Genomic DNA, 27,273 nt, shown 5'->3' on the forward strand with positions numbered 1-27,273 from the left:
ATTAGGGGCTTACCTTCTGTAAATATAGTATCTTAGGGCTGCAAGGATAGACTCTCCATTGGTTATACACATTTTGAAAAAAAAAATGAAAAAATTTCTATTAACTATGACGAGAAAAGATCACCTTACACCTAACCATAATATTTGATACTGTACTTTAGGCTCTTTACTGTTAATTCTGTACTCAGATGGGTACCTGATAACTGTTTTTTTATGTATTAGTATTTTATTTTTTTAAAAAAGATTTTATTGATTTATTTCAGAGAGTGAGCAAACGTTAAAGCATAAGCAGGGGAAGAGGGAGAAGCAGACTTCCCTGCTGAGCACAAAGCCCAACGTGGTGTCTTATCCAAGGACCCCAGGATCATAACTTGAGCTGAAGGCAGACACTTAACTCACTGAGCTGCCCAGGCATTCCTATGTATTAGTATTTTAAATAAATGCCTAAGTCAATTAATTATTAATATAAAAACCCCAAATTTATTTTACATATCTTTGGAAGATAACTGGATTCATTTACATAGAGTATATTATATTCTTGCTTTTACAGTGAGCAACAAAGCTTAAGGTATAAAGATTAAAATCCTGAAAACCTCATATTTTTCCCAAAGCTAGAGCCTATCAAAGTAGGTCTAGAAACAGACACTGATTTGGCAGAGAAAATCTGACTCATTAATGTCTTCCATAGCTTTATACCACATTTTCCAATATTACAGGGCTAATTAACAAGGTTTCAATTTTAGTATAACTGAGCTTTAAATGGATGAATCAGCCTTTAGTCCCAGTCACTGCATAGATTTCCACCTCCTTCCTCCTATAAACACTATACTTCATTGATATTCAATTCTTAATTATATAAATTGAAATAACACAGCCCTCAATACTAAGGAGTCAGGGACATGTGGGGGGAAAAGTGATTTTCCTAAAAAGCAGAATCGAGAAAGAATACAATTTAAATACACCACAGCTTACTGCCTGGACTTTGCTCCTCTTTTAAACAACTCAAAGTGACAAAAGTGCTCCAAACCAGAAAACTCTCATGCTACTTGCAAGAAAAACTCTATAGACTGGAGGGATTGGGTGGTGGGAGGCTGACAAGGCAGATCTTCTTAAAATTTAATTTCTTTACTTACTTGATTAAAAAAATTAAAAATTAAAACCCAATGTGCAATGCCAAAGAAAGTATACCGATATTCAAAACCCTGAATGACCCCTGAAAGAATTACAGCCTATAGATCACTAACACATCAAACATATTTATGACATTGTGTTGCAAAGTAGGCATTATTTGTTTAAAAGTCTATATGTGAGCTCTAGAATGGAAACACAATGCCTGTATAGAGCAAGAAAAGTATGATGTAAAACCCACAGATTTTTTCTTCTTTCTTTCCCCTTCCAGGAATTGTGCCTGGCATTGTGCAGCTGTGGTGCTGCCTTCATCACTCCCTGCTTCCAATCTTGCTAATTAAAAGGTTGATCACAGAACAATGCTCTTCTCATTAATTTCAGTGTTCCGATTGGGCAGGATCCCTGCTTACCCCACCTGATCTTTTCACACTGCTGAAGTTAATGTGACAGGAGCCCGAAGATGGATTACCTGCTGCCATATTGCCCATCGCCTCCAATCAGGAGCTATCTGTGTAAACTGATTGTTCTAATTTGCTCTCATTATTTTTACAATATCAGGAGAAAATAACGCACACAGCTCACTGTCAAAGCCATGAAAATCAGCCATTAGTTAAACCCAGACACTGAGTGGCTTTATTAGAGGCACTGCAGTTTATTGATGTAGCTCCAGTCAAACAAGGCAGCATTTGCCTCAGTAGAAGGAAATGTTTATACTGAAAGTAAATATTTATTGTAATCATACCCACAGCAGTATGATATTTTTGAGTGATTCTATTCTTATTTCAGAAGCTTTGTTTTGACACAAATTAACAACAATAAAGAGTTGGGTTGGCATAAGAAAGTAGATAACATTTAATACATATTCAGTAGCCTGAAAATCTGTCTATTAACTCAAATCTATGAGCACTCCTCACTTCCTATACCTTGTATAAATAAACTCTATTCTGTGAGCATAAATGCTAGTCAATCAATAAATAATGGAGGTTCTATTCTGCTCCACACAACAAATATTTTTCCAAAACAGAAATTTTATGACTTAGGAATCAAAATTATTTCTACAATGATCATACAGGTATAGTCTTAAATAAGAAAAACTGTATCCTTATACAATGTAAACATTCAACAAGAAAGATTACTAATCCTAGTATCATGGACATTCACAATATATTGTGGAATAGAAAATAAGCAATGAGTGAAGCCAGCTAAGCAAACAAGCTAGTTTTTAAACCCTCAGTAAGAGATGGTTTCAAAAACCAGAAGGCAGAACTCTACCGAAAGGTTTGCTATTCAGTGAGATAATATCTTTAAAAGATTTATTTGGGGCACAAAGAAAATCTATTTTCCTGTTGTAAAGAAAATGCTAAACTCTAGAAAAAAATAGATTTAAATCTGGCATTTCTAGTCTTACATGGCTATGGACATTTTTGTAAAAATGTTAGCTAAATGCTGCCCGAACAGCATTTTGGGGAGCTGGAGAAGGGGGTATAAATAATAGAAACTGATGCCTTTTAAATAAAGGAATTTAGTCCACATACTCTTCCCCCTCCCCCCCTTTAGTATTGAAGGAAACATGGCTTCCTCCTGTTTTCTTTCTACAGGAAGATTCCTAGGTAATGTGAAGGCATGAGTGTATGCCCTTCTTGCTGCTCCCCTTTTAATGGCCACTTTTCTTTTTCTAAGAAACGTGTGCCATGCTTTTCTCCTTAAAATTCCTGCACTAAAAGACTGCACCATACTGCACTCCGCAAAACGTGCTGATGGCGCCAATTACAAGCCCCCAGCCGAACGCTCCAGCCCCCACCATTCGGGCAGATTTATGCGGACTCTTGCCGACGTTATTACAAGTCAGAGTTTATTGGGAAATTGTTACATTATGCGGAGTGTCTAACAAATTGCTTATGCTGCTATAATTGGATTACAACAGCCGCTTGCTCCCACCGGTAAGATTAGGCAAGTAGGACTCCTGCCGATCTCTGAGCGTTAGCAGTAATTTTATTTGCCTTGCCTCTCTCTTTCCTAACAACATGCCTCTCTCCCTGCCAGCTGTCTGCTGAAAAGGCACAGGCTTGTTCCTTGGCCCTAACAATGCAATTACAGCCCCGCAGATCGCACTGTTTGTGCATTAAGTACAGAGCCAAAACGAGGCGAATTGATCGTTTGACTTTTGGAGAAGCCATGTGATCTCTCGATGCGGGTGATCCGACATGCATCAGCAGGCAATACTGCAGTCAATTCTTGATGAAGAACTTTCTTCCTTTACCCCTCTCTCTCCCAACCTTTCCTTTTTCACTGAAGAAAACACTGACTGGGCTCATCTCCTGCTAATCTGGACCAATCCACAAAGAGAAACTTAATCTTATTAGCTCCCTGGCTAGATAGAAATGTGAATAGGTTCTAGCATCTTGAAGTGCCTGAGTCAGATATACCAGTGATTCCCAACAGTTGAACCACTGCTGCTATCTTTAAAAAAAAAAAAAGGTTCATAAAGAGTTCACTGAGGGGAAAAAAGTTTACAGAAACACTGTAGTTCAAAAGAACTACAGAAAGTTTCAGGTTTTGGCAAATAAAACTGCCTTGGAAAGGCTTTGTTTGAAGCTCTGTCTCTATTCAAGGGCCCATCAAGAATCAGCACGGAAGCACGTGTCTGCCTTTCTCTGCAGGTCTGCCCTGCTGGAAGATGCTAGCGGCTAACACGTAGAATCAACGCAGCTGACTTCAGGCTTAAAAGAGCCAGTCTGATCCTTACTTGTGGCAAAGTTTTACACATATTTTGTTGACAGCTTTCTGCTTATCTCTTTCTTCTGTTTGTTTAGCAATGAGTGCAGGTAGTAAGGAGACTGCGCAAGCAGTTCTCTCAATCAAGGGCATAATTCAAGAAGATTCTCACTGGGGTCTGGACTTCTCTTTTGTTCTTTTGAAATTAACTCTCTTGAAATGGTTGAAAATGACTTTTAATTTTATCAAATTAATACAGACCAGGATTCCTGTTCATACTGTTCTCTCCAATAGCATATGCTGCTTAGGGTTCCTGATGATGATTATACAACAAATGTGCAGTCAATCCGCTGATCCATTTTGGTGTCCCACGTCTGCATTCCTAAATATCATACACATCTAGGAGGTTATGTGTTCTTGTATCCTTAATCTGACAACACACAAATTCTTGTTTATGACAATGGTCCTTGATTATTACCTCAAAGTGAGCTGGGAAAAGTCACTTTACCAGTACTTCTCAGAACCTCTCTATAACTCCCATTAGCACTCATTAAAATCATATGAACATATGAAAATGAAAGAAAAAATAGTACTTCTGAACTTTATTCCTGACTTTTTGAAATAGTGATATGCTAATGTGTAACAACATTATATTCCAGAATTTTTCCAACCTCACTGGCCTCGATGATATGGTTAAATCTTAATATATCCTTCACAAAGCTAATGTTTTGACCCGATAGAGAGGCTGGTGCAAAGAATGGCCCATCTGACATGCTACTTGTGGAAGAGTATATTAAAGAAGCCTGTTAACATGTAGTTTAAAACTCAAAAGAAACTCTGAACAGCTGAAATGCCTTATAAATAGCGCAGACCCAGAGGAAGTGCAAACGTCTGCATTGTGAATTGTAGATCTTAATTACCGACGATGGCTGGTACAGCAAGTAGCACAGAAAAAAAGTGAAACAGTTGCACTGTTCATGGTTGGCAATAATTCTTCAGGAAAATATTTACTATCAATCAGTTATGAGAAAAGGGACTCTGTGCTCGTAAAACAGCACGTTGCTTCTCATACCAGGACCATTTTGCTTCAGCATAATCTGAATTTAAACAGCTTGTTTCCTGCGGATATAATTTTGGAAATAAATAAAACAAGTCTTCTATCAAAATCTGGAGTGAGTGGAAAAGGAACATCACATTTTTCTGTCTCAGTCAGTTGCAAACAGATTATTAGTCTCCAGTAAAAAAACAAGAACAACAACCAACCACAATACAGACTATCTACAAAGGACTACTGAAGAGGTTTATTTTCCAAACATAAAGAGGCAGAACTTTTCCTATCTGAGCAGAAATCTAGGTAGATGTGTTCAAACAACTCATTTTTAATTCTGTGCATGTGCACACACACACGTGTGTGTGTGTAAAAAGTAAATTAGGAAAAACATGAAACCAAAATTTTCAGTAAATATTTAAATAAAGTCAGCAAAAAGATAACAAAAATTAATGCTCTTCATTTTTTTTTTTGCTCTTCATTTTTCTAGTTAGTTTTCTTTATGAATTAAAAAACATCATGAAGGTTGACAATTAGGTACAATGTGATTATTGATTTTAAAGACTAAGTTGGCAGTCAATAATGACTGTCTGTTTAAAGCTACAATAAATACAGAGCTCATCATGTTCCAAACAAATCTCATGAACCATGGGGCTATAATTAGTAAAAGAAAGGCTTTGGAAGAAAATAAAAGACATTTCAATGCCTCCAAATATTACTTGGACTAAGTTACACTGCTAAAACAATCCCTCCTGCACTTTTATTTTTAAATCCTTTCTTAGATCTCATTCTTCAAGTTAGAAATTCAGAAAATTATTATTAACCTAGAGTCTTACCACTTTGTTTTCTTATATTCTAAAGAGGACAAATGGCTCCCTTTTCATAGGCCTATTATAAAACATTTATGGTAAGGTATTTCTAGCAAAGAAGATTCACATACCATATACTATAGGGTCTGAACGTAACAACTTTGCTGTTTTTCAGGGAATGACTGGTATTAATGTCTTCTCTAAAACTCATAATAAACAATATTCAGTAATAATAATGACTATCTTCACCCAAACCAAAGTCACTCTTTCAGCAATTAGCTCCTTTAAACTAGAGGACAAAAATGTTATCATTATATTATAGTTGCTCTCACAATGGAGATGTTGGACATTCAAGGCCACTTTGGAGTCCAACCTGAATCAACAACAGACACTTGTACCAACTTAAAAGCTACTGCAGGCATATCAAGTGTAGCAGATGAGACTATTCAGGTAAGGGCTAAAGGTGGAGAGCAGGAAACAGGGACAGGCTTGCAGACCTACAAAAACAATGGCAAGTCATTACCTTTCAAAGGTCAAGCAATAAAAGAGGCCAATAGAAACAGCACAGAATCATGAGATACATTCAATACATGTAAATAGAAAAGGGAAAACTTGTTGTCTATTCCCATGTTATTGGTACCTCACTGGAGGCTGTTACAAAAAATAATTTTTTTTTAGCTACGTATGTTTTTATTTGCCATTGTCCAACTGATTATTCCACTCAAATCTGAAGCAATGAACCAGAAGCCAGGATATGGACCAATAAAAGAAACCAAAAGTTAGGTGGGTTTCAAAGGAAATGATAGAAATCATTTTTAAATTAGGGTATTTAATGAGACGATGAAAGGATATAGGTGTCAGAATAGTGTTAAAATAAGCAAGAATGGGATGAGAGGGTCACCATCTGGGAGCAAAGGAAACAGACAGATGAGCAGCAATGAGCAAACTTATTTCCTCACCCAAGAGCATAGAAGAAATTATGCCATTATGCCAGATGCCAGAAGATTTCTAACCATGCACCACTGAAGTAGAGGGTGGGAGAAAAACAAAACACATCATACAGACACACACCAACATGACTATATAGCTTAGAGATCCTGGCTTACAAAGTATGGAGAAAACAAAAGGAACAGATGCTCACTTGGCCAGCTCTCAATGAAACTCATTAAAATTGTCACCCTGTCCTTGGATCGGTGCTCATGCTAAGATTTTACCTTGTTTAGCCAGAAGTCACCCACTTGTGATGAAACTAAGCAACACGGCCAAAAAGGAGAAAGATTATTTTTAAAAGCCCAAATAACTGGTCCCCCATTTCAATGTACAAATGCTGGGTACAATGAAAAAAAAAAAAAAAAAACAAAAACAAATGCTGGGTACAAAATAGGGTCAATTAGTACTTGCTAGTTGTGACTAAATGACTGCAAAAATAAATATATGTAATTTGCTATTTTCATATTTTACATCAAATTGCTAAGACACTCTAAGAAACACTTAACCAACTCTACCTTTTTAAATTATAATTTTAAACAAATTTTGACATTTCTTATATGGATCATTTCTAATGGTTATAGTTCATATGATATAGTTTCATTGATTAAGTAGATCCAGGAACTACTGCAAGTTTTCAGAAATAAAATAAAAATAATAACAAATACTACTGTCCTTTTATTTTTGCAGCAAAGGATGGAGACTGCCTGATGACCAGCTCCAGCTCTTATAATAACAGTAAGTAACTGAGAGACTGAGTGTATAATAAAATAGACTAAAGTAGTTAAAGTTGGAAATGTTCTAAGTGACAAAACTGAATAGTTACTAAGGTGGTAATTTTGCATATATGCAAGGTAAATGTCTAGAAACAGAGCCCATACTGGAATTTTATACTACTCTTGGAATAATCAAAATTGCTATTATCTAAATTTAGGTCAAAGTTCCTACATAGTTAGAGATACTTGAAAGATCAGAGCCATAGTTTATTATTATTAGACTGGAAGATCTCTAATTATTAGACTGGAAGATCTCTAATATGTGATTACTTTTGCATCTATAGATATGTATCTATAGAAATACATGAGAAAAGGTAGCTCATATGCATGATAAAACATACTTGTCCACTCAGATCAAAATCACCAAAAGCAATATTTCTATCACTGACCACTCAACAAATAATAATAGTGATAGAATATTTGGATTTTTCTCTAGCATATTTCTCAATCCTTGTAATGGTTACTCTATTCTCAATTATATTTAAAATCCATGAACAACCTTATAAAAATAACTGTATATTTTCTTTCATGAATCTTACTTATTTGTAATAATCCATAGCTAGTGTCAAGTAACAAATGTGAATTAGATGGGAGTGTGACCAGAATGCAGAACCAAAAATTCTTTTGCAAATCAAGAGATGAAGACTCCAACTTACAATCTGCTTTGGAAATGATGCCTGCTGTATTCTACTTTAAATACAAAATCCTGTGATAATCTTTAATAGCAATACTAAGTGAAGATGTTTATAGATAAAGCATTGTTATGATGCCATATAATAATATTGATGAGTAAAATTACTTACTTTGGCCACACAATTTTCAGTCTTCATAGCAGTACTTGCTAGACATACTGTTTCTTGGTTTAAGCAGAGTCTGGCACAGCTGTTATAAGTCTGTAAAGAGAATTTTTTGGAAACAGATTTAAATACCGAAATGCAGTCATGTAAAGTTTTCAAATTATTCTGTCCTATTATCAAAATCAACACATGAATAGACTTATGTATAAATTCCAGACTTACGAGAACTGGAAACAAAGAAAGAAAGGTGGAAGCAAAGAAAGTGAGAGCCCACAAGAGCCACTGATGAGTTCACAAACAAGGATGTGAGCAGCAGTGGTCTCACTGTATGTATGGAAGATGGGGTGCTACTCAAAAATGTGCAAAGGACTTGAACAGACATTTCTCCAAAGAAGATATACAAATAGCCAACAAGCACATGACAAGATGCTCAACATCACTAATCACTTCAGAAATGCAAACCAAATCCACAAAGATACCACCTCATACCCACTAGGATGGTTACTATTACAAAACAAAAAAAACAAAATGTTGGATAGGATGTAGAGAGACTGGAACCACTGTGCAGTGACGGTGGAATGTAAAAGTATACAGCTGCTGTGGAAAACAGCATGGTGGTGGTTCCTCAAAAAATTAAAATTGGAATTACCACAGGATCCAACAATGCCACTTCTGGGTATATACCCAAAAGAACTGAAAGCAGAATCTTGAAAAGATATTTGTACATCCATGTTCCTAGCAGCATTATTCACAATAGCCAAAACACAGAAATGACCCAAGTGTCCAATGACACATGAAGGGACACACAAAATGTGGCATAAACATCAAATGAAATAGCATTCAGCCTTAAAAAGGAAGGAATTCGGACATATGCTACAATATGGGTGAACCTTGAGGACATTATGGTAGGTGAAATAAGCCAGTCATAAAAAGATAAATACAAAAAAAAAAAAAAAAGAGATAAATACGGTATGATTCTACTTATATGAAATACTTGGAGTAAGCAAAATCAAGAGAGACAGAAAGTGGAACAATAGTTGCCAGAGATGGGAGAAGAAATAGGGTGTTATTGTTTGATGAGTATGGGGGTTTCAGTTTTACAAAATGAAAAGACTGAGGGATGGATGGTGGTGACAGTTATGTAACAATGTGAATGTATTTAATACACTGAACTGTACGTTTAATAATGGTTAAGATGGTAAATGTTATGTCACATGTATTGTATCACTATTTTAAAAAATGGCTATACTTTATGGTAAGCAAACATTATTAACAACAATATAGTAAAACAATGTTTTTTTTTAATAAAGTTTTCACTAATGGTATAAATCATGGTTCTCAAACTTTAGCATATATCAGAATCATCTGGAAGGCTCGTTAAAGCACAGATTGTTGGAGTGCCTGGGTGGCTCAATCGGTTGGGTGACCAATTCTTGGTTTCGGCTGGGGTCATGGGATGGAGCCCCATGTCAGGCTCCGTGCTCAGCATAAAGTCTGTTTGGGATTCTTTCTCCCTCTCCTTCTGACTCTGCACCCCCCCCCGACTCCCTCTCTCTAAAATAAAATAAATAAAATCTGTTAAAAAAAAACAAAACAAAACACCATACAAATTGTTAGGTCCCATCCCTAGGCTTCTGAGCTTTAATAATGAGCCCCCAGTTGATGCTAATGCAGTTTAGGAACACTCTTTGAGAACAATTATGTTGCAGAACTATACGTGTTGGAATTAAAAAGAAAAATCTTAAGACATAGGCAGGCAATCTCTTATAACCAACAATAGGAAAGAATCTATTTTTTAAATTTCTAGGTTACAGAATAGTTGCAAAAATGAGTTTCTGTATACCCTTCCCCCAGCTTCCCCTTACGTTAATGACTTACATAACCACAGAACATTTATCAAAACTAAGTAATCAACTAGGTAGAATATAAAGAATTCCTTTCGAGTTTCACCAATTTCCCTACTAATATCCTTTTTTCTGTTCAGGATCTAACCCAAAGATGCTGCACTGAATTTAGTTATCATGTCTCTGAAGTATCCTCTAATCTGTGACAATTTCTCAGTCTTGTCTTTTTATTTATTTTTTTTTTTAAAAATCTACGATAGTCACACACACACACACACACACACACACACACACACACACAGAGAGAGAGAGAGAGAGAGAGAGGCAGAGACACAGGCAGAGGGAGAAGCAGGCTCCATGCACCGGGAGCCTGACGTGGGATTCGATCCTGGGGTCTCCAGAATCGCGCCCTGGGCCAAAGGCAGGCGCCAAACCACTGCGCCACCCAGGGATCCCCTCAGTCTTGTCTTTTATGACTATCACCCTTCTGAAGAGTACTGATTGGTCTATATAATGTCTCTCAATTTGGCTTTGTCTCATATTTTCTCATGATCACATGGGGGTTATACAATATTGGGAAAGATGTACCCTTCTCAATATATCAAATCAGGAGACATGTTAATAAGCATTTTCAGTGATGTTAACCTGTATCATTTGCCTAGGGTCCATGTCTGCCAAGATTCTCCAATATAAGTTTATTATTTTTTCCTTTAGGAATTACTAAATATATTGGGGGAAATAATCTGAGGCTACCCAAATTCTTGGTTTCTATTGCAACTTTTGCCTGCTAATTTAAGCATCCATTGGTTGATCTTGCCTATGGTAATTTTTACTGTGATGTTCTGATGTTTTTAAATTTCCCTCTTTCCTTCCACATTTATGAAATAGAATTTTTTTCTGTGAAGAAAAGCTATGATTTCTCTTATGTACTTACTTATGCTAGCAATGGATTCATAGATATTTTAAACTATTCATTTCTGGTCAATTATCATTCTTTGGAAAAACATAGGTTAAAAAAATAAGAACATGGAGAAAAAGTATTATAAAATTGATTTTCCATTTAGACAATTTAAACTTTTAAAAATTTATCCACTTAACTGTTTTATTCTTATATCATTTAAGTTGAAATTATTTCAAAACATATTTTAAAGGAATAAACTGGATCATTTGATCTCTGTGTGTAACAGCTACTGGTGCATTTATGTTCTGGGCTCAGGGTTCAGTACTTCTTTTCCAACTACTAATACCACAAACATTATTCATGTATAACAACATACAAGTTTTTAAATGAAACTTCCTATATTTTTAAAAGACACTTATGAAGTAATTGGTATATACTGAATAACAAAAAAAGTAAACCAAAGAATCCAAGTTCCAATAAAGGCAGAGATGCGTACATTGAATTAACCCTCATAACAATCATAAACCATGGGAAAAATTAATAATAACTATTTAAAGGCACTGGAGAATCACCTAAAGTACTAAGAAACTGGGGGGAGAGTAGCTTGAGCTTAAAAAAGGAGAAACACATGGGGTAACATCCACGTTTATGTGCTTTTTTCCTGAGGGTACTCACCAATCTACTTGGTGCAGGGTAACCGAAATTCAATTAGAAAACCAGTTTATTGGGGCAACTGGGTAGCTTAGTGGTTGAGTGTCTGCCTTTGGCTCAGGGGTGATCCCGGGGTCCTGGGATCGAGTGCCTCATCAGGCTCCCTCTGGGAAGCTTGCTTCTCCCTCTGCCTATGTCTCGGCCTCTCTGTGTTCCTCATAAGTAAATAAAATCTTTTTTTTTTTTTTTTTTAAGCCAGTTTACTGGCTTGATATGCCAAAGGATGGACTTCAAGGCTGCCATAGTGGCTGGAGATTGAGAAGAGAAATCACAGAAAATAGAGAGAGCCATAAGTGAGGCTCAATTCTACTCTAATCCATGGCTAATACCCAAATTACATATATGAATGGGAGACTCTAAGGATTCCAGTGAGATTGGAGCAGGGATTCCAGCTGCTGCCCATGAGGGGAGACAGAATTTAGAACTTGATTAAGTTAGAGGAACTTAAAGGTATCTCAAACTTTCACTGAAAACTTGGAATGACCCTGCAGTAAGAGTAAACAGGAAGTCTTAGGAGTAAGGGATCTACCTTGTGGGGCACGGGGTGTAAAATCAAAATGTACCTGCCATAACAAATGTAAAACCAACATTCTGTGAAGTCACAGTGATCAGGCACTAAGTTAATCAGTGAAAATAAAAGAATCCAGAGTCTCTGCAATGAGTCATTTATAATGTCTGCTATATAATGTAAAATTGCTAGGGATGCCCTGTGGCTCAGGAGTTGAGCATCTGCCTTTGGCTCAGGGCATGATCCCAGTGTCCCAGAATCGAGTTCCACATCGGGATCCCTGCATGGAACCTACTTCTCCCTCTGCCAGTGTCTCTGCCTCTCACTCTGTGTCTCTCATGAATAAATAAAATCTTAAACACACACACACACACACACACACACACACAAATAAAACTGCTAGATGTAAGAAGAAGCAGATAAAAGAAACCCATAGTCAAGAGAAAAAAGAACCAGTAGAAAATGACCCTGAGATGATCTAGTATGGGAATCAGCATATAAAGGCTTTATAGAAGCTGTAATGAACATATTCAATATCTTAAATGAACGATATAGTCATAACAAGTAAACCAATAGAAATTTTCAACAGAAAAAATGAAAATCTAAAATGAACCAGATCAAAATGGAAAAGTATATTATCTCAAATGGAGAGTATATTATCTGAAAATAAAAATTTATTAGGTGGGCTTAAAAGCAGATTGGAGATGGTTGAAGAAAAGCTCAATGAACTAAAGACAGATCAACTGAAATTATCTAAACTGAAAGAGAGAATAAAAGAAAAAAAATGAACAGAAACCCAGTTATCTGTGGGATAAATGTTCAATGATTTAACATATGCATAAACTGGAAACCCAGAAGAGAAGTGAGGATGGGGCACAAAAAAGGTTACAAAAGTAGCAATCAAATATTTCTCAAATTTGGTGAAAACCACTGGTTTACTGATCTGAGATCAGCAAACTCTTAGGGAGATTAAATACAAAGAAAAGAACTAGGCACAAACAGTCAAAACTGCTAGAAATCAGTAACAAACACAAAACCTTGAGAGTAGCCAAACAAAAAAGGGATACTCCATACCTGACGTCAATAATATAAAGGCATGCATGAAAAGTTTCACTATAAACAATGAAGGCTAGAAGAAACAACATGTTTAAAGTGCTAAAAGGGAAAAAAATCTCAAACCAGGTTTCTTACTATAAGAAAAAAGAATTATAAATATGGAAAGGGAGAGTTTCTAAAAGAAACTCTATGGTACTGAATTAGAATTGCAGGTACCAATGTAAATCCATGGTTTTCAAAATATATTAATATAGATGTAAAATATAAGTTAAGGTATAAATCTTGGCTTCTAAATACCATTTTATGTTGAAAGGAACCATTTCTCTGGAGAAATGGCTGATTCTAAGATTGGACAGTGAAAATATAAGATGAAACTGGAGATATACAGGGAATGATGGAGATATGTCAGAGCGGTACAGGTGACAACCTAAAGGGGCTTGCATTAGCCCAATACAGAATAATCTGAGTACTAAAATAAAAAAAAATATGAACAGTTCACAATCTGTTGAATAAAATAGGGCACATTTCTTGAAAGACACAAATTACCCAAACTGACACAATAAAAAATAGAAAATCTGAATAGCTCTGTATCTGTTAAAGAAATTGACATTGTAAGTGAAAATTATTCGACATAAATTAAAAAAAAAAAAAATCTTCCCAAAAAGAAAACTTCTAGTCCAGATAGTTTCACTGGTGAATTCTATTAAATATTAGGGAAGAAATAACACCCGGACCATACACAAACACCTTTAGAAAATAGAGGAGGAGAGGAAGACTTCTCATCTCATTTTATGAGGGCAGCATAAACCTGACACCAAAATCTGACACAGATATTAGAAAGAAAACTACAGGGGTGTCTAGGTGACTATGTTAAGGATTTGACTCAATCTCAGCTCAGGTCTTGATTTCAGGGTTGAGAGTTCAAGCCCTGCACTGGGCTCCAAGCTGTGTGTGGAGCCGACTTTTTAAAATTTTTTTTTTAAATGTGGGAAGCCTGGGTGGCTTAGCAGTTGAGCATCTGCCTTTTTGGCCCATGGCGTGATCCCGGGATCCAGGATCGAGCCCCACATCAAGGCTCCTTGCAGGGAGCCTGCTTCTCCCTCAGCCTATGTCTCTGCCTCTCTCTTACTGTGTGTGTCTCTCATGAATAAATAAATAAAAATCTTTTTAAAAGATTTTTTTAAAAAGGAAGGAAGGGAGGGAGGGAGGGAGGGAGAGGGGGAGGAAGAAGAAGGAAGGAAGAAAGAAATCTATAGACCGTTATCTCCCATGAACACGGACACAAAAGTTCTTAATAAAGTCAACTAATATAATTCACCATATTAACAGATTAAGTGTGGAGGGGAGCATTTGACAAAATTAAACATTTATTCATGATGACAATAACTACAAAAGCAAAATCTCAGCAAGCTAGAAATAAAAGAGAACTTTCTTAATCCCATAAAGGGAATCTAAAAAAATTTCAACTAACACCATACTTATTGGTGAAAGACCAAACACAGTCCCTCTGAGACTGAGAAAAAGGCAAAGATGTTCTCTTACTACATCTATTCAACATTATTTTGGAGGCCACTGCCATTCAAATAAAGCAAAAAAGGGAAACAAAAGGCAAATAACTTGGAAAGAAGAAATAAAATTGTCTTTATTCACAAATGACAGGAAACAAGGTCAAGTCAAAAATCAAATGAAAACATTTACAATAGCATTGGAAAACAATAAATAGGAATAAATATACGTGAGAAATATACACAGAAAACTAAAAACCACTGTTTAGAAAAATTTAAAAAGGCAATTAAATGGAGATATATACCATGTTTACAGACTGGAAGACTCAATATTATTGAGAGGTTAATTCTACTCAAAGGAATATATAGTTTCAATAAAAGCTAAATCAAAATCCTGCAAACTTCTTAAAAGAAATTGCTAAGTTGATTCTAAAATTTATATAGAAATGCAAAGTATCTATGATAGCCAAAACAATATTAAAATTAAGAATGTTGGGGATTCCTAGGTGGCTCAGCAGTTTAGTGCCTGCCTTCGGCATGATCCTGGAGTCCCCAGGATCGAGTCCCACATCAGGCTCCCCGCATGGAGCCTGCTTCTCCCTCTGCCCGTGTCTCTGCCTCTCTCTCTCTTTCATGAATAAATAAATAAAATCTTAAAAAAAAAAAAAAAAAGAAATGTGTATAGGATACTCAGGGGAACATTATATAGATTTAGGAAACCAGTTCTAGACCTGGAAGAATTTCCAGTAATGATATACATAAACTTTTATTTTCTAGCCATCCCATCTGTAAAATGGGTATATTATCTTGCTTACCACTCAAGAAAGTCACATAAATTAGTAAACTAAAACTTGTCACAGTCCTAAAATCACTCTGGAATAAAAAGTTTAAAAATTCAGTATTTTACGTTCAATATTTTACTATTACAAGACTCCTTCCAGGCTAAAATTAAACTAGTGAGTCTAATTGCCCCTGGCAAGATAGGCTCTGCCCCATGAAACATTTGAAAAGGTAGCTTACATTGCTGAACCAGAGGCAGAGAGTTTTGCGTTGGAGTACTTTAATACATTTTTATATTGCATATAAAGCACATAAGCATAAACCAGTAAGATGCCTTGCTGAAAACTACCTTCTTTGTGAAAGCAGGCTGTAATTCTGAACAAGTTTTCAATTTTCACAGTGCTGCTAGGGTAAAACATTTTAAAGAGTTTAATTTTTTACAATGGATTCAATGACATAGGATTATCTAACAAAGTAATGGCTAATCAATAGAAGGTTTAGTTGTCAGGTGAAACATATAACACACTAAAAGGGATTGATTGCCAGACTTCTCCTTATTTACTAGAAGGTATATATTTAAAATGACACAAACTTGTTACCAAGCTGCATTCTTTTAACCTTGCAAAAAGCTGCTTAAAAAATCTGTTCAGCAGCCCTATAGCAAAACAAGATACAGTATAATGAAAATGGCTAGTGATTGGGGGGCAAGAAGAGGGGGAGACAGGGACCTTCAGATATATGGTAACATCAAATCAAGTCCCCAGGAAGAATATGGAATAGAAAAAGCAAACTACAAGGCAACATCTAGGGAAGCTAGAACGGGGCTTTAAAAATGCCACAATGATGCTACCCAATCTCATTCAATGGATGCAATGCTACATCTGATCTCATTCCAAGTTACTCTTAGGGAAGATTTCTAAAAGACTCCTACAAAAGGGCACAATAGGACTTCCCCAACCCCATCTTTTTCTTTTTTCTTTTTTTTTTTTTAAGTGGTACATCCACATTAAGCACTGAACACAAAATGAGGTCTATATGGACTTCGACCAGCATATAAGCTGTTTCCTTTATAATTTATTCACAATATCTCAAGTCTCTATATGAAAATACACTTTTTATGGTCATTGCAACCCAGGAGTTCAATAATATTTTTTTTACTAAGTCAGTGATTACACAATTCATCAAAGAATGATTACACTGAAATAAAAATAAAACAAAACACCAACCCCCTATACAGTCTTCCTTCCTCAAAGTAATTTTAAGAAGGCTGGTTATTAAATTGCTTCTTTTTCAAGAAGGGTTTTTGTAGCTAGACACAAATTGCCAAACCATGTTTAAAAAAAAAAAAAGTTATTAGACTCTGAAGGATTCAGCCAAAGTGGGAAGTTAAATAAACAAATCACTTCATCAGACTTGGAAAGATCACTTTTGTCTTACTTAAGAGACCTACATTAATTACCTTTAAGGTCTTTTACATGGACTATTTAAAATAAGTACAATTTATTTATTTATTTCAAATGAGGTGCTTCTTCCAAAGTATTAAATAATGTCTACAAATGCAAAAGCATTTTTATAAATAGGTAATTAAAACAGATGACTAAAATTAAGTCAAGCTGCAAAACATTACCCAGGATGCACTGTGATTTTTTTTTTTTTTTTAATAAACATCTCTGGCAATTTTTTTCCATCCAAAGCCCAAAGCACTTGTGGGGAGGGTGGGGGGGAGATAGGACGTTTCATAGGGAAAAAAACACACATATATAATGAAATAATGCCAAACCCCAAACTGAAGTATTTACAAGATAGTCCCTTAAGCATAGTTTGTCATATTGCAATTACACCTTGCCTACTGCCAAGTCAAAGTGCTTACTATTGCCACTAGAGGGAGAAATGTCTTAACACAAAGCAACAGCAGATAGGGAATCGGTTTTCTTGAGCAATTATCAGAACAAAGCTCCCCTGGCTGTGTGTACCTTCTAATTACTCAATACAATTAAAATGACTAACCTAAAACAAATAGGAAAAAAAAAAAAAAAAAAAAACTTGCCTGGCTAATATCAGAGACTTCATTAAACCCTTTCCCCTCATCAATCAAATCAAAAAGAAGGGAATGCCTTCATATACAAACATTATAGAGATATTAAAAGAAGTAAAATTTAGTGGGTTTCTTTTTTTTTTTTCTTTTTCTTTTTTTTTTCTAAGAAGAAAAGAAGTGTCTCTCTTGAAAAAAGAAATGTCGTGGTATTTACCCATCTGGATGCTGCCTGAAAACAAATTGTCCTCCAAAGAGCAGAAATACAGTGTGTTTTCTTTCAGTTCACTGGCTTATGAATGACTTGTTGTTGTTGTTGTTTTGTTAATACACACTATAATGTCATTTTCTGTGTCAGTGATGTGCTTTTTCCTCCTACTCATTCAACTGTATAAAGGAGCTATGCCAATCAGACCTCCATGCTTATATGGGGCTGTTTAAGTTCTTCACGGCTGTTTTTTTATGGATCTACTCTAAGGTAATGTTTAGAACAGCATAGGAATTTGGGGACATGGCGATAGGAAAGGAAAACATCTACTTATTCCTTCTACAAGGCTTATGTAGTTCCCTTTATAAGGCCCAGTCATTAACAGAAGATGACAACAGAGTCATTTTTCTTTCAGCTGACAATTGTGACATTTTTCCAGCAGCGTGCAAGGTGTTGAAAACCTGGCAGCTGTTACCTCCTGGGATGAAGATACTTTTTTATCCTCCCTTGACAGTTTAACTCAGTGGGTCAGCACCTTTAAAGACTGCAAAGTATCCTTGAAGAGGATGGAAGCTTGAATTACTGCTCCCTCCCTAATCAATGTAAACCCTCACTGCAGGTGAAGTCTCCATCTATAGAGGTGCATGGGGGAGGAAAATGTAATGCCCTGAGCCAGATGGTTTTTATCTTGTTTTTAAAGAATAAAGGAACAAGCTAACAAGGGAGACAGCTACTTTGTTAGCTTCTTGGCCTCTCTCATGGCTTTGCATCCCCAGGGTTCCAGCTACACAAGAGAAAGAATACAGAAAAACGTAAACACTTAAAGAAATATAACTAGAGGGCTGGCATCATGCTGCTTTCAAAGAGTTGAGAGAGCTCTACTCAATACTTTATTTATCACTGCCCACGTTCTCAGGATGGTAAGTGGACACATACACAAAGGGAATGGGGGATGGGGGAAGGATTAGACAGAGGTCACAATTTACTCAATTACAGAGAAAAGCAGGGCTGACAGATCCTATTAGCACCAATGTGAAGCAAAGAAGGAGTTGCATGTTGTAAGGCTACATTTTCAAAAAGTAATGAGTACTTTCATGTACCCTCCCAGGCCTTTGCCCTTGTTTGCAGATATGAATAAAAGCTATGAAAACAGTTGCTATGGTTTCCTTGGCTTCACATTTTAGAAACAAAAGAAGAAAGAAAATTGCACCCACTGTGTACATTCTTTAAACAAAAGTTCACACTTTACTTAAGGCAGGGAGGTAAGAAGATTATTCCAAAACTCAGAAATTTAAAAGGTTACATTGCTTCTCTCTCCCCAGCAACTCTCCTGCCTTCTGATAGTGGAAATTAGATGGAAAGACAGGTATACAAAATGGCTTGGTGAGACAGAGTGTAGTGTCTCCTGACTTTTTCCTTCAATACTTTCTTTTTCTGCTAAATGTCTGTCAACCAGGTTTTGGAATTATGGTTATGGTGGCCTGCTTCACAATACAATCAGGAAGTGTTCTTTCCTTCTCTATTTTCTGAGTTTGTACAAGAGTGCATTATTTGATAGAATTCACCTGTGAAACCATTTGGAGTCTTTTGATGTGATTCCTTTAATAAACATCAGACAATGGTCATTTGTTTCACCTTTCAGTAAGCTGTATTTTTCAAGGAATTTGTCCATTTCATCTAAATTGCCAAAACTGTGGATTACAGTTGTTTATAATATTCCCTCATTATTCTTTAAATGTCTTAAGAATTGTTTGATGACTCTTTTTTCAGCTTCTCCAATTTATCGATAAAATAACTCAAAGTTACCACGCACTGGTCACAGTCTATCATCACCTGTGAAACTATACTTAGTTAGAACAACAAATGTAAACTATAAAATCAGTTTAAAACAATACTAAACTTGTTAGAATGTAACCATGCATTTTAAAATCAATAGTGGAAGAGTTCCTGAAATCCCATTAGAAATCTGGGAAAAGAACCTGCAAAAGAATCTCAAGAGATTGGTCTATATGATGCAAATCCTACTCGCATCAACACTAGGTAAAAGGCAGCTTTGACATCTTTTTATCTGTATAACTTGAATAAAGTGGGGGAGGGGGGAATGGCCCTTCATTATTGTCATGCAACAGAGAAAAGAGGGAGTTTAAACAGCTTATATATTATGTCCTACATTTAAAAAATCAGCAGTGGGGTAATCAAGTTCAGGGCAGTCCTGGACAGCTGCCCTGTGACCTGCTTCTATTGACCCCTGCTATTCATCACTCTTCCCTAAGATTGAGAGGGCAAGCTCCTAGGGAGTGACCACCACAATAGACAGACACAAGCCAACAGTAATCTGGTTGGAGCAAAAAACCAGATGGCACTGCAATAAATTTACAAATCTGCATTCATGGGGCTGTTAAAACACCCAGAAGCTAAAAGATTCAGAGGGCCCCAGGAGGATCTCCTACTTCCCTGTTTCTAAAGGCCATTTCTCTTTCCAAGAACACTGAGTTCATGCTCTTCATAAAGAGAATAGAGATAAAACCCTTTACAAAGAGAGGAGGGGAAAAAGCCTCATGACCTAATTAATCTCCAGAGCCTGGATCTCAACACTGAATGACAGATATTAGAAAAACCATTTTGGAGCACTAAGAGGAAAACCAAAAACAAAAACAAAATGGTTGTTATATTAAAGTGGAGAGGGTGAAGTGAACCCTATAAAGGCAATGAAAAGGCCACATCAAATCTCTTTCAAATACTGCACACAACAGATCTTGCAAGTAGAAAATGATTCAATAATGTATGCATTTATTTTTAAAATGAATCAGATTAGTCCCATGTGTGACCTGCTGGTCCATCTGTATGTGCTGGACTTAATAGGCACGATTCTCTCTCTTGCTTCAGTTTGAAGTATGAGAGAGATAAATTTAGTTTAATTTTCAACAGATCAGCCTATCCATTTTCCAAATGGACCATCTGGATCAGCCTATTAAAATTAATTTATAACTTTGCAGAGTGAAAATTCGTTTGTTAGCTTAAATAAAGTTGCCAAAACTTTTTTTTGTGTCATTGTTTTCTGACAGTTGTTTCTGTATAGCGGGCATAGTCTTTCCACCTCTAAATTTATCTTACTCAATAACTGTTCTGTTTATTTAGACTTATAGATCAGGTGCTTGTCTCCAAATAGTTAAAGATGTAACTGCACAATGTCCATTACTGATCATCCAGGGTTCTTACAATGCTTCCTGAATGGATTCAATTCTACTTACTAAGCAATTATTTTTACAAAAAAGGAAAAGTGCCCATCCCCAAATTTTTAGCATACAGTAAATAAAAAATGAGTATATCAGAGTTTCACATATTCTTCCCCTATATTATCACTGTATACAAACTGGAATCAGAAGGAAGAAGCAGAAATGCTTGAGCTGAGCAACACTGAGATGTGGATTTTAAATCACTGACTACCTAATGAGCAAGTCATCCAACCTCCCTAAGTCTCCATTTTTTTCATCTATAGGAGACCCCATCTAGCAACTTTGTAGGGTGATTATGAGGCTAGAATGGAACAAATAGCGGGTTCGTGGTGGGTACTCTACCTCTTCTCCTTTTTCTTGGAATAATGCCATAAGTAAGGTAAATTAAAATTATTTTTGCTACTGCTGGTGCTCATCTTATCCAACTTTATATTAAAAGTGAAGAGGTGGTATACTTATTCTCTGGCAACACCGTACGAACCTGTTTCTATGTTACTGGGAGACAGAAGATGTAAGAGCTTGCAGCAGCAGGCAGTAAGAAGAGCAAATTTTTTAAACATAGTGTTTGGACCTTTTAATTTTAAAAAAGAGAGCACCATGGAATTAACCTTCCAAGTAAAATGTGTTACCTTTGGGGAGTGGGGTATGATGAGGAATAAAAATTTTTTTAAGTTATCATCAATAATGGCCTTTACTTTTTAGAAAAGCAAACAAATACTGAGGTAACTTCACTAGAGGCAGATCCCTTTTGGTTAATTTTTTAAAAATGTATTAAGAATCTCAAAAAGAAAATAAGGTTTAAAGCCAACTATTCTACTATCTGCACTTAAGCACTTCAAGTTATTTTTCCTGAACAAGAAAACTTTTCTTTGGTGTTGTTTTCACTACTTGTAAGCAACCAACTTGTCCTACACTTGTACACCTAGGATATTTTTAAATGACTGGGAAAACAATGTTACCTGATTGAAATTGATGGCTATAGCCATCTCAACTTCAGAGTACTCTTAATTTAAGCTCCAGTGTTTAACGAATGGCAAATTGAGGGTTTCCTGTCTTTTGTTTTGTTGTTGGTAGCTTTTTATTTTAAGACAGACTGAATTTCATACCTGTCTAAGTGAATTCTTCTCTGGTATTATCTTCCTAGGGGGTTCGCCATTATTACAGTCTTCTCTCTCTGAGGAATTCTGTGAAAGAAAGTAAGCTTTAATTCAGTTCTCATTATCTTCAATCTTATTCTATGGGAGTAAACTGAATTACATTTATAATTCTGTAAGCTAGAATACCATGTATATTTATGCATTTATTCATTTGAAGATTTATATACATATAGACATACACTTAGGTAAAGGGAAAATATGCCCATGTATATAAATAAATGTAAGCAGGGACCTAGGTGCAAAGTATTTCATCTATATTTAAGCACTGCCCAGCAGATCACAGTCATTAGAAATTTAGTTTATTGCCCTTTGAAAATGCGGGTTGACACTGGACTCAACAAAGCTCCAGTTTATACTTAGCTGATAACAACTTAAACCATGATTATTATCTTCTCTTTTAAATAATTAAACTATAGTAAATATTTGGTCACTAGAAATTGTCAAAGTCTGGATCCTAGGGGGAAAAAAGTTCTTTCACTTCTTCCTCTTCTCATATTTGATTTTCTGTCATTAAGAATAACATTGGGGATCCCTGGGTGGCGCAGCGGTTTGGCGCCTGCCTTTGGCCCAGGGCACGATCCTGGAGACCCGGGATCGAATCCCACGTCAGGTTCCCGGTGCATGGAGCCTGCTTCTCCCTCTGCCTGTGTCTCTGCCTCTCTCTCCCTCTCTCTGTGTGACTATCATAAATAAATAAAAATTAAAAAAAAAAAAGAATAACATTGTACTTAGCTCAAAACAATATCATTTTATCAATGGTTTAGGATTAGAGACCATTCTTGCCACTATTATCTCAAACAGCACCTAGAAGACCAGTAGGATTTTTAAATATTTAAGAAGAGGGGAAAAAACAATCCAACTGAAAGAGAGTTCATAATTCTAAATATCAACAGAATAATAAGATAGCAACCCATGGGATGCAAGAAAATATTTGCAAATCATGTATCTGATGAAAGATTAATATCCAGAATATATAGGGGCACCTGGGTGGCTCAATAGGTTAAACAGCTAACTCATGATTTCAGCTCACATCATGATCTTGGGGTCCTGGGATAAGCCCAAATTAGGTTTCACGCTCAACAAGGAGTATGCTTTAGGATTCTCTTTCTTCCTCTCCCTGTGTCCCTCCTCCAGCTCATGAGTGCATGCGTGCACACACACACTCTCCCTCTAAAATAAATACATCTTGTTTAAAAATCCAGAATATATAGATAAATTGTAAAACTAAACAAACAAAAAAACCCCACACAACTCAATTCAAAAATGCACAAAGGACCTGGATAGACATTTCTCTAAAGAAGATATACAAATGGCCAACAGCACATAAAAAGATGTTCAACATCACTAACCATTTCAGGAATGTAAATCAAAACTACACAGAGATACCATATCACATTCATTAAGAAGGCTACTATCAAAAACAGACAAAAACCAAAATATAAATTGGCAAGGATGTTGGAAATTGGAACTCTTATGCACTGTTAGTAGGAATGTAAAATGATACAGCTGCTGACGAAAACAGTGTGGTGGTTCCTCAAAAAATTAAAAATAGAATTATCATATGATCCAACAATTCCACTTCTGGGTATATAGTCAAAAGAACTAAAAGCAGAGTTTCAAGAGCCATTTGTACACCCATATTCATAGCAGCATTCACCAAAACAGCTAAAACGTGGAAGCAATCCAAGCTTCCAATGACCGATGAAGCAATAGATAAAATGTGATGTATATACATCATGGAATAGTATTCAGCGTTAAAAAGGAAGAAAATTCTAGTATATACTACAAAATGGATGAACCTTAAGGACCTTATGCTGAAGTGAAATATACCAGTCACAAAAAGATAATTACTGTACGAATTCACTTATATGCGATACTTAGAGTAGTCAAAATCATACAGAAAGCAGAATGGTGATGGCCAGGGGCTCAGAGAAGTGGAGGAATGGAGAATTATTGTTTAACGAGTATAGAGTTTCAGTCTTACCAGAAGGAAAGAGTTATGGAGATGGGTGAGGGTGATGCATGCATAACATTATGAATGTATTTAATACCACTAAACTGTACACTTAAAAAAATGGTTAAGACAATAAATTTTATGTTATATGTATTTCACCACAATACAAGATAATTGGGGGAAATACTTTGGTAATCAACACAGGTAAGTCACTATCTGCAAGGCAAAATACAGAAAATACAAATACAAACTATTTGGGTTCTATTTTCTACAATTACATTTGTAGTGTTTAATATTTTAAAATTTGCAAGCTTAAAAATTTTTTGATATAGTCATTACATTACCTATATTCATCACATTCTAGCTGAGGAGCTACTTTATTTTTATCTATTTATTTATTTATTTTTAATATTTTATTTATTTGTTCATGAGGGACAGAGAGAGAGAGGTAGAGACACAGGCAGAGGGAGAAGCAGGGTCCTTGAGGGAAGCCCAATGTGGGACTCAATCCTGGGATTCCGGGACCACGCCCTGAGCAGAAGCCAGATGCTCAACCACTAAGCCACCCAGGCATCCCAGGAGCTACTTTATTTTTAGATCCAGAAATTATTTCTAACATGAGTTTATCTGAAAATTTTCATACAATTATGAAATTATTACTATAGGATCGTAACTGTATTTTAAGCTTAGATATATCTTTTGTGGTTTCTATCAAATTATATATTTTTAAATATTAAAGGATAAGTAGCATGAATATAGTATCATTTTAAGACCCTTGTACCTCTGTGGCTAACATTTATGTCCCTTGTATATTGCCAGTAGTTGGTGTGACAGGCCAGTACTATAAGACGTTCCTTTTGGGCAGAGATTTAACTTGATATTTTACATTTGTGATGACCACTTTAAGGTAATGGTTCCTAAAATTAAGACAAAGAAGAAGAAACATGCTATGCTACAAGCAAGGCACAGAGACTCAATAACTTCAGAGTTCTAGTGGTTTTTCTCCCCATTTTGGAAAAAAAATAATTTAGTCAATCTACAAAAAAATTAGAGAGAGATACAGTTGAATTAATGACTGTAAAGCAATCCAAAAAAAGGAAACTAGCAATATAATGTCACTGTAAAATGAACAAAGGAGGGAAAAGGTCAACATTAAACCCACAAAATCAACTTGTATATTTAACTTTTAAGAAAAATAAAGTACAAATCAATGTTTTAAATGCTAAAATTATTTTATGTAATACAAATGTAAGCCAGTATTCAACTATAAATTAAACTTAAAATTTGCAAGTAGCTACTCCTCAGTCCATGAAATTCTACCCCTATTTTATTTAAATAAAATATCATTTATAATCCAAACTGGCTTAATTCAATGTTAAAGTTCTATATTTCAACATCAATTACGTTTTGTTAAAATGTCATCATAATAAACTTGGAAGCCTTGTTACTTTTTGGTAGAAGTTTGTAATAGTGACGTTATTATAAATCACATTTTAAATAAATAAATAAACAAATCACATTTTTACCCAATAGGTGACTGGGTGAAAATTGATGGTAAACTTAGGTACTAAATTACATAGTGAAAACAGCAATGAGAAACTAATAGAGCGAGCAGCATCTAGCTCATAATCTACATTTTTCTTCCTTCCAACCCTCTATTTTATCTGATTTTGATGAGGAACCATTGAGTGGGTATCACTAAATTTGACTCTATTGTTACCATAAAATAGAGATAGGGAGGATAAATAGTCATGATATGTAAGGAGCAAGGTGTAAGGTACCCTCCTAACAATGAAGAGAAGAGCCAGAAAGCCAGCAAATAAGAGATGAACAGTTTACAGTCTTGAGGGTAGAGTGAAATAATGAAACATCCATTGTACTTAAGTGATCACGTCAGTGGCTCTCAAAGCCTGAATGCTCTCCAACACCCACGAGAGCTCAGCAGCACAGTTATCCCTTGTATCATATACCTATGATACATCCAATAAGCAATGTTCATAACTGCCCTGGGTCAATCAAGCTAAATTATGCCCAGTAAATTCTATTCAAGGGTCACTACCTGATGCAAGCAAGACTCATCCCACATATTGGTGGATTAAAGACAAATAACAGGATAATTACATAACCTTAAAATACTTCTCCAGAAGATATATAAGAATTACAAAAGGAAAAATAATAACCTCACAGTAGGAAGATCTGGTAGACACCACCTTAACATTATATGTCTCTTGATAGGTTGTACTGAGAACATTATGACTTCTGAGGTAACCTTGCCAAAAACATAAAATCTCAATTTGATCATAAGAAAACATGAGACTAAACCCCAAATTGAGGGATATTCTAAAAAAAAATTACTAGTCTGTGATTAACAAAAAATGTAAGAGTCATGAAATACAAAGAAAGACTAAGGATCTGTTTCAGGTGAAAGGAAACCTCTGATCTGAGATTATTGGGGGGGGGGTGTAAATCAAAATTGATGGTAATCTCCTCTGTACAGCATTCTATAGTGAAAAATAATGATCTGCACCTAACAAGATGAGTAGTGCCTCTCTAGCCCATACCAACAATTTTCTTCCTCTTGATCCTCAGTTTCATTTGATTTTGATGGGTAAATATTGGGTCAGTATCAGGACATAAAGGACGTTATTGGAACAACTGGGAAATTTTGAATAAGTTCTACAGATGAGCTAATAACATTACAGCTATGTTAATTTCCTGATTGTTTCCCCACTTTTAAAACTTACATATAGACAAATTCACTTGTTTTGGTGTAGAACTATATGAGTTTTGGCAAAAAACATACAGTTATGTAACTATAATCTAGATGTAAAAGCAGTTATCATTTCCCATATTCTTTTACACTGCCCCTTTATAGTCAATCCCTTTCCCTTGTAATCAGATTTTTTGTCTCAATAATTTTGTCTTTTCACAAAATGGAATCATACAGTATATAATTTTTTGAGTATATAAATTATATAAATTTTTCTACCCAGCTTAATACATCTGAGATTCATTTGTGTTGTTGTATATTACCAATAATCCTTTCCTTTAAAAAAAAAAAAAACTTTTAAAAATCTTTTTTTTTTTTTAAGATTTTATTTATTTATTTTAGAGAGAGAGA

General features: G+C 35.5%; 1 protein-coding gene across 11 annotated transcripts in view; it reads right to left on the reverse strand.

Annotated features, from left to right (window-relative positions):
- Positions 1 to 27,273, reverse strand: part of BTRC (beta-transducin repeat containing E3 ubiquitin protein ligase) — a 180,877-nt gene that overhangs the window by 58,112 nt on the left and 95,492 nt on the right. For 7 of the 11 annotated variants that reach the window (XM_077877917.1, XM_077877912.1, XM_077877913.1 and 4 more), the window contains 2 exons: positions 22,148 to 22,225; positions 8,267 to 8,356 (listed from right to left, as the gene is read on the reverse strand). In XM_077877917.1, coding sequence (XP_077734043.1) covers positions 8,267 to 8,356; positions 22,148 to 22,225 — 168 coding nt within the window. The remainder of the gene's footprint in view (positions 1 to 8,266; positions 8,357 to 22,147; positions 22,226 to 27,273) is intronic. The other 4 variants (XM_077877921.1, XM_077877916.1, XM_077877918.1 and 1 more) reach the window with 1 other exon arrangement.

This window comes from Canis aureus, chromosome 29, assembly GCF_053574225.1.
Source record: "Canis aureus isolate CA01 chromosome 29, VMU_Caureus_v.1.0, whole genome shotgun sequence".
NCBI classification, from domain to species: Eukaryota; Metazoa; Chordata; class Mammalia; order Carnivora; family Canidae; genus Canis; species Canis aureus.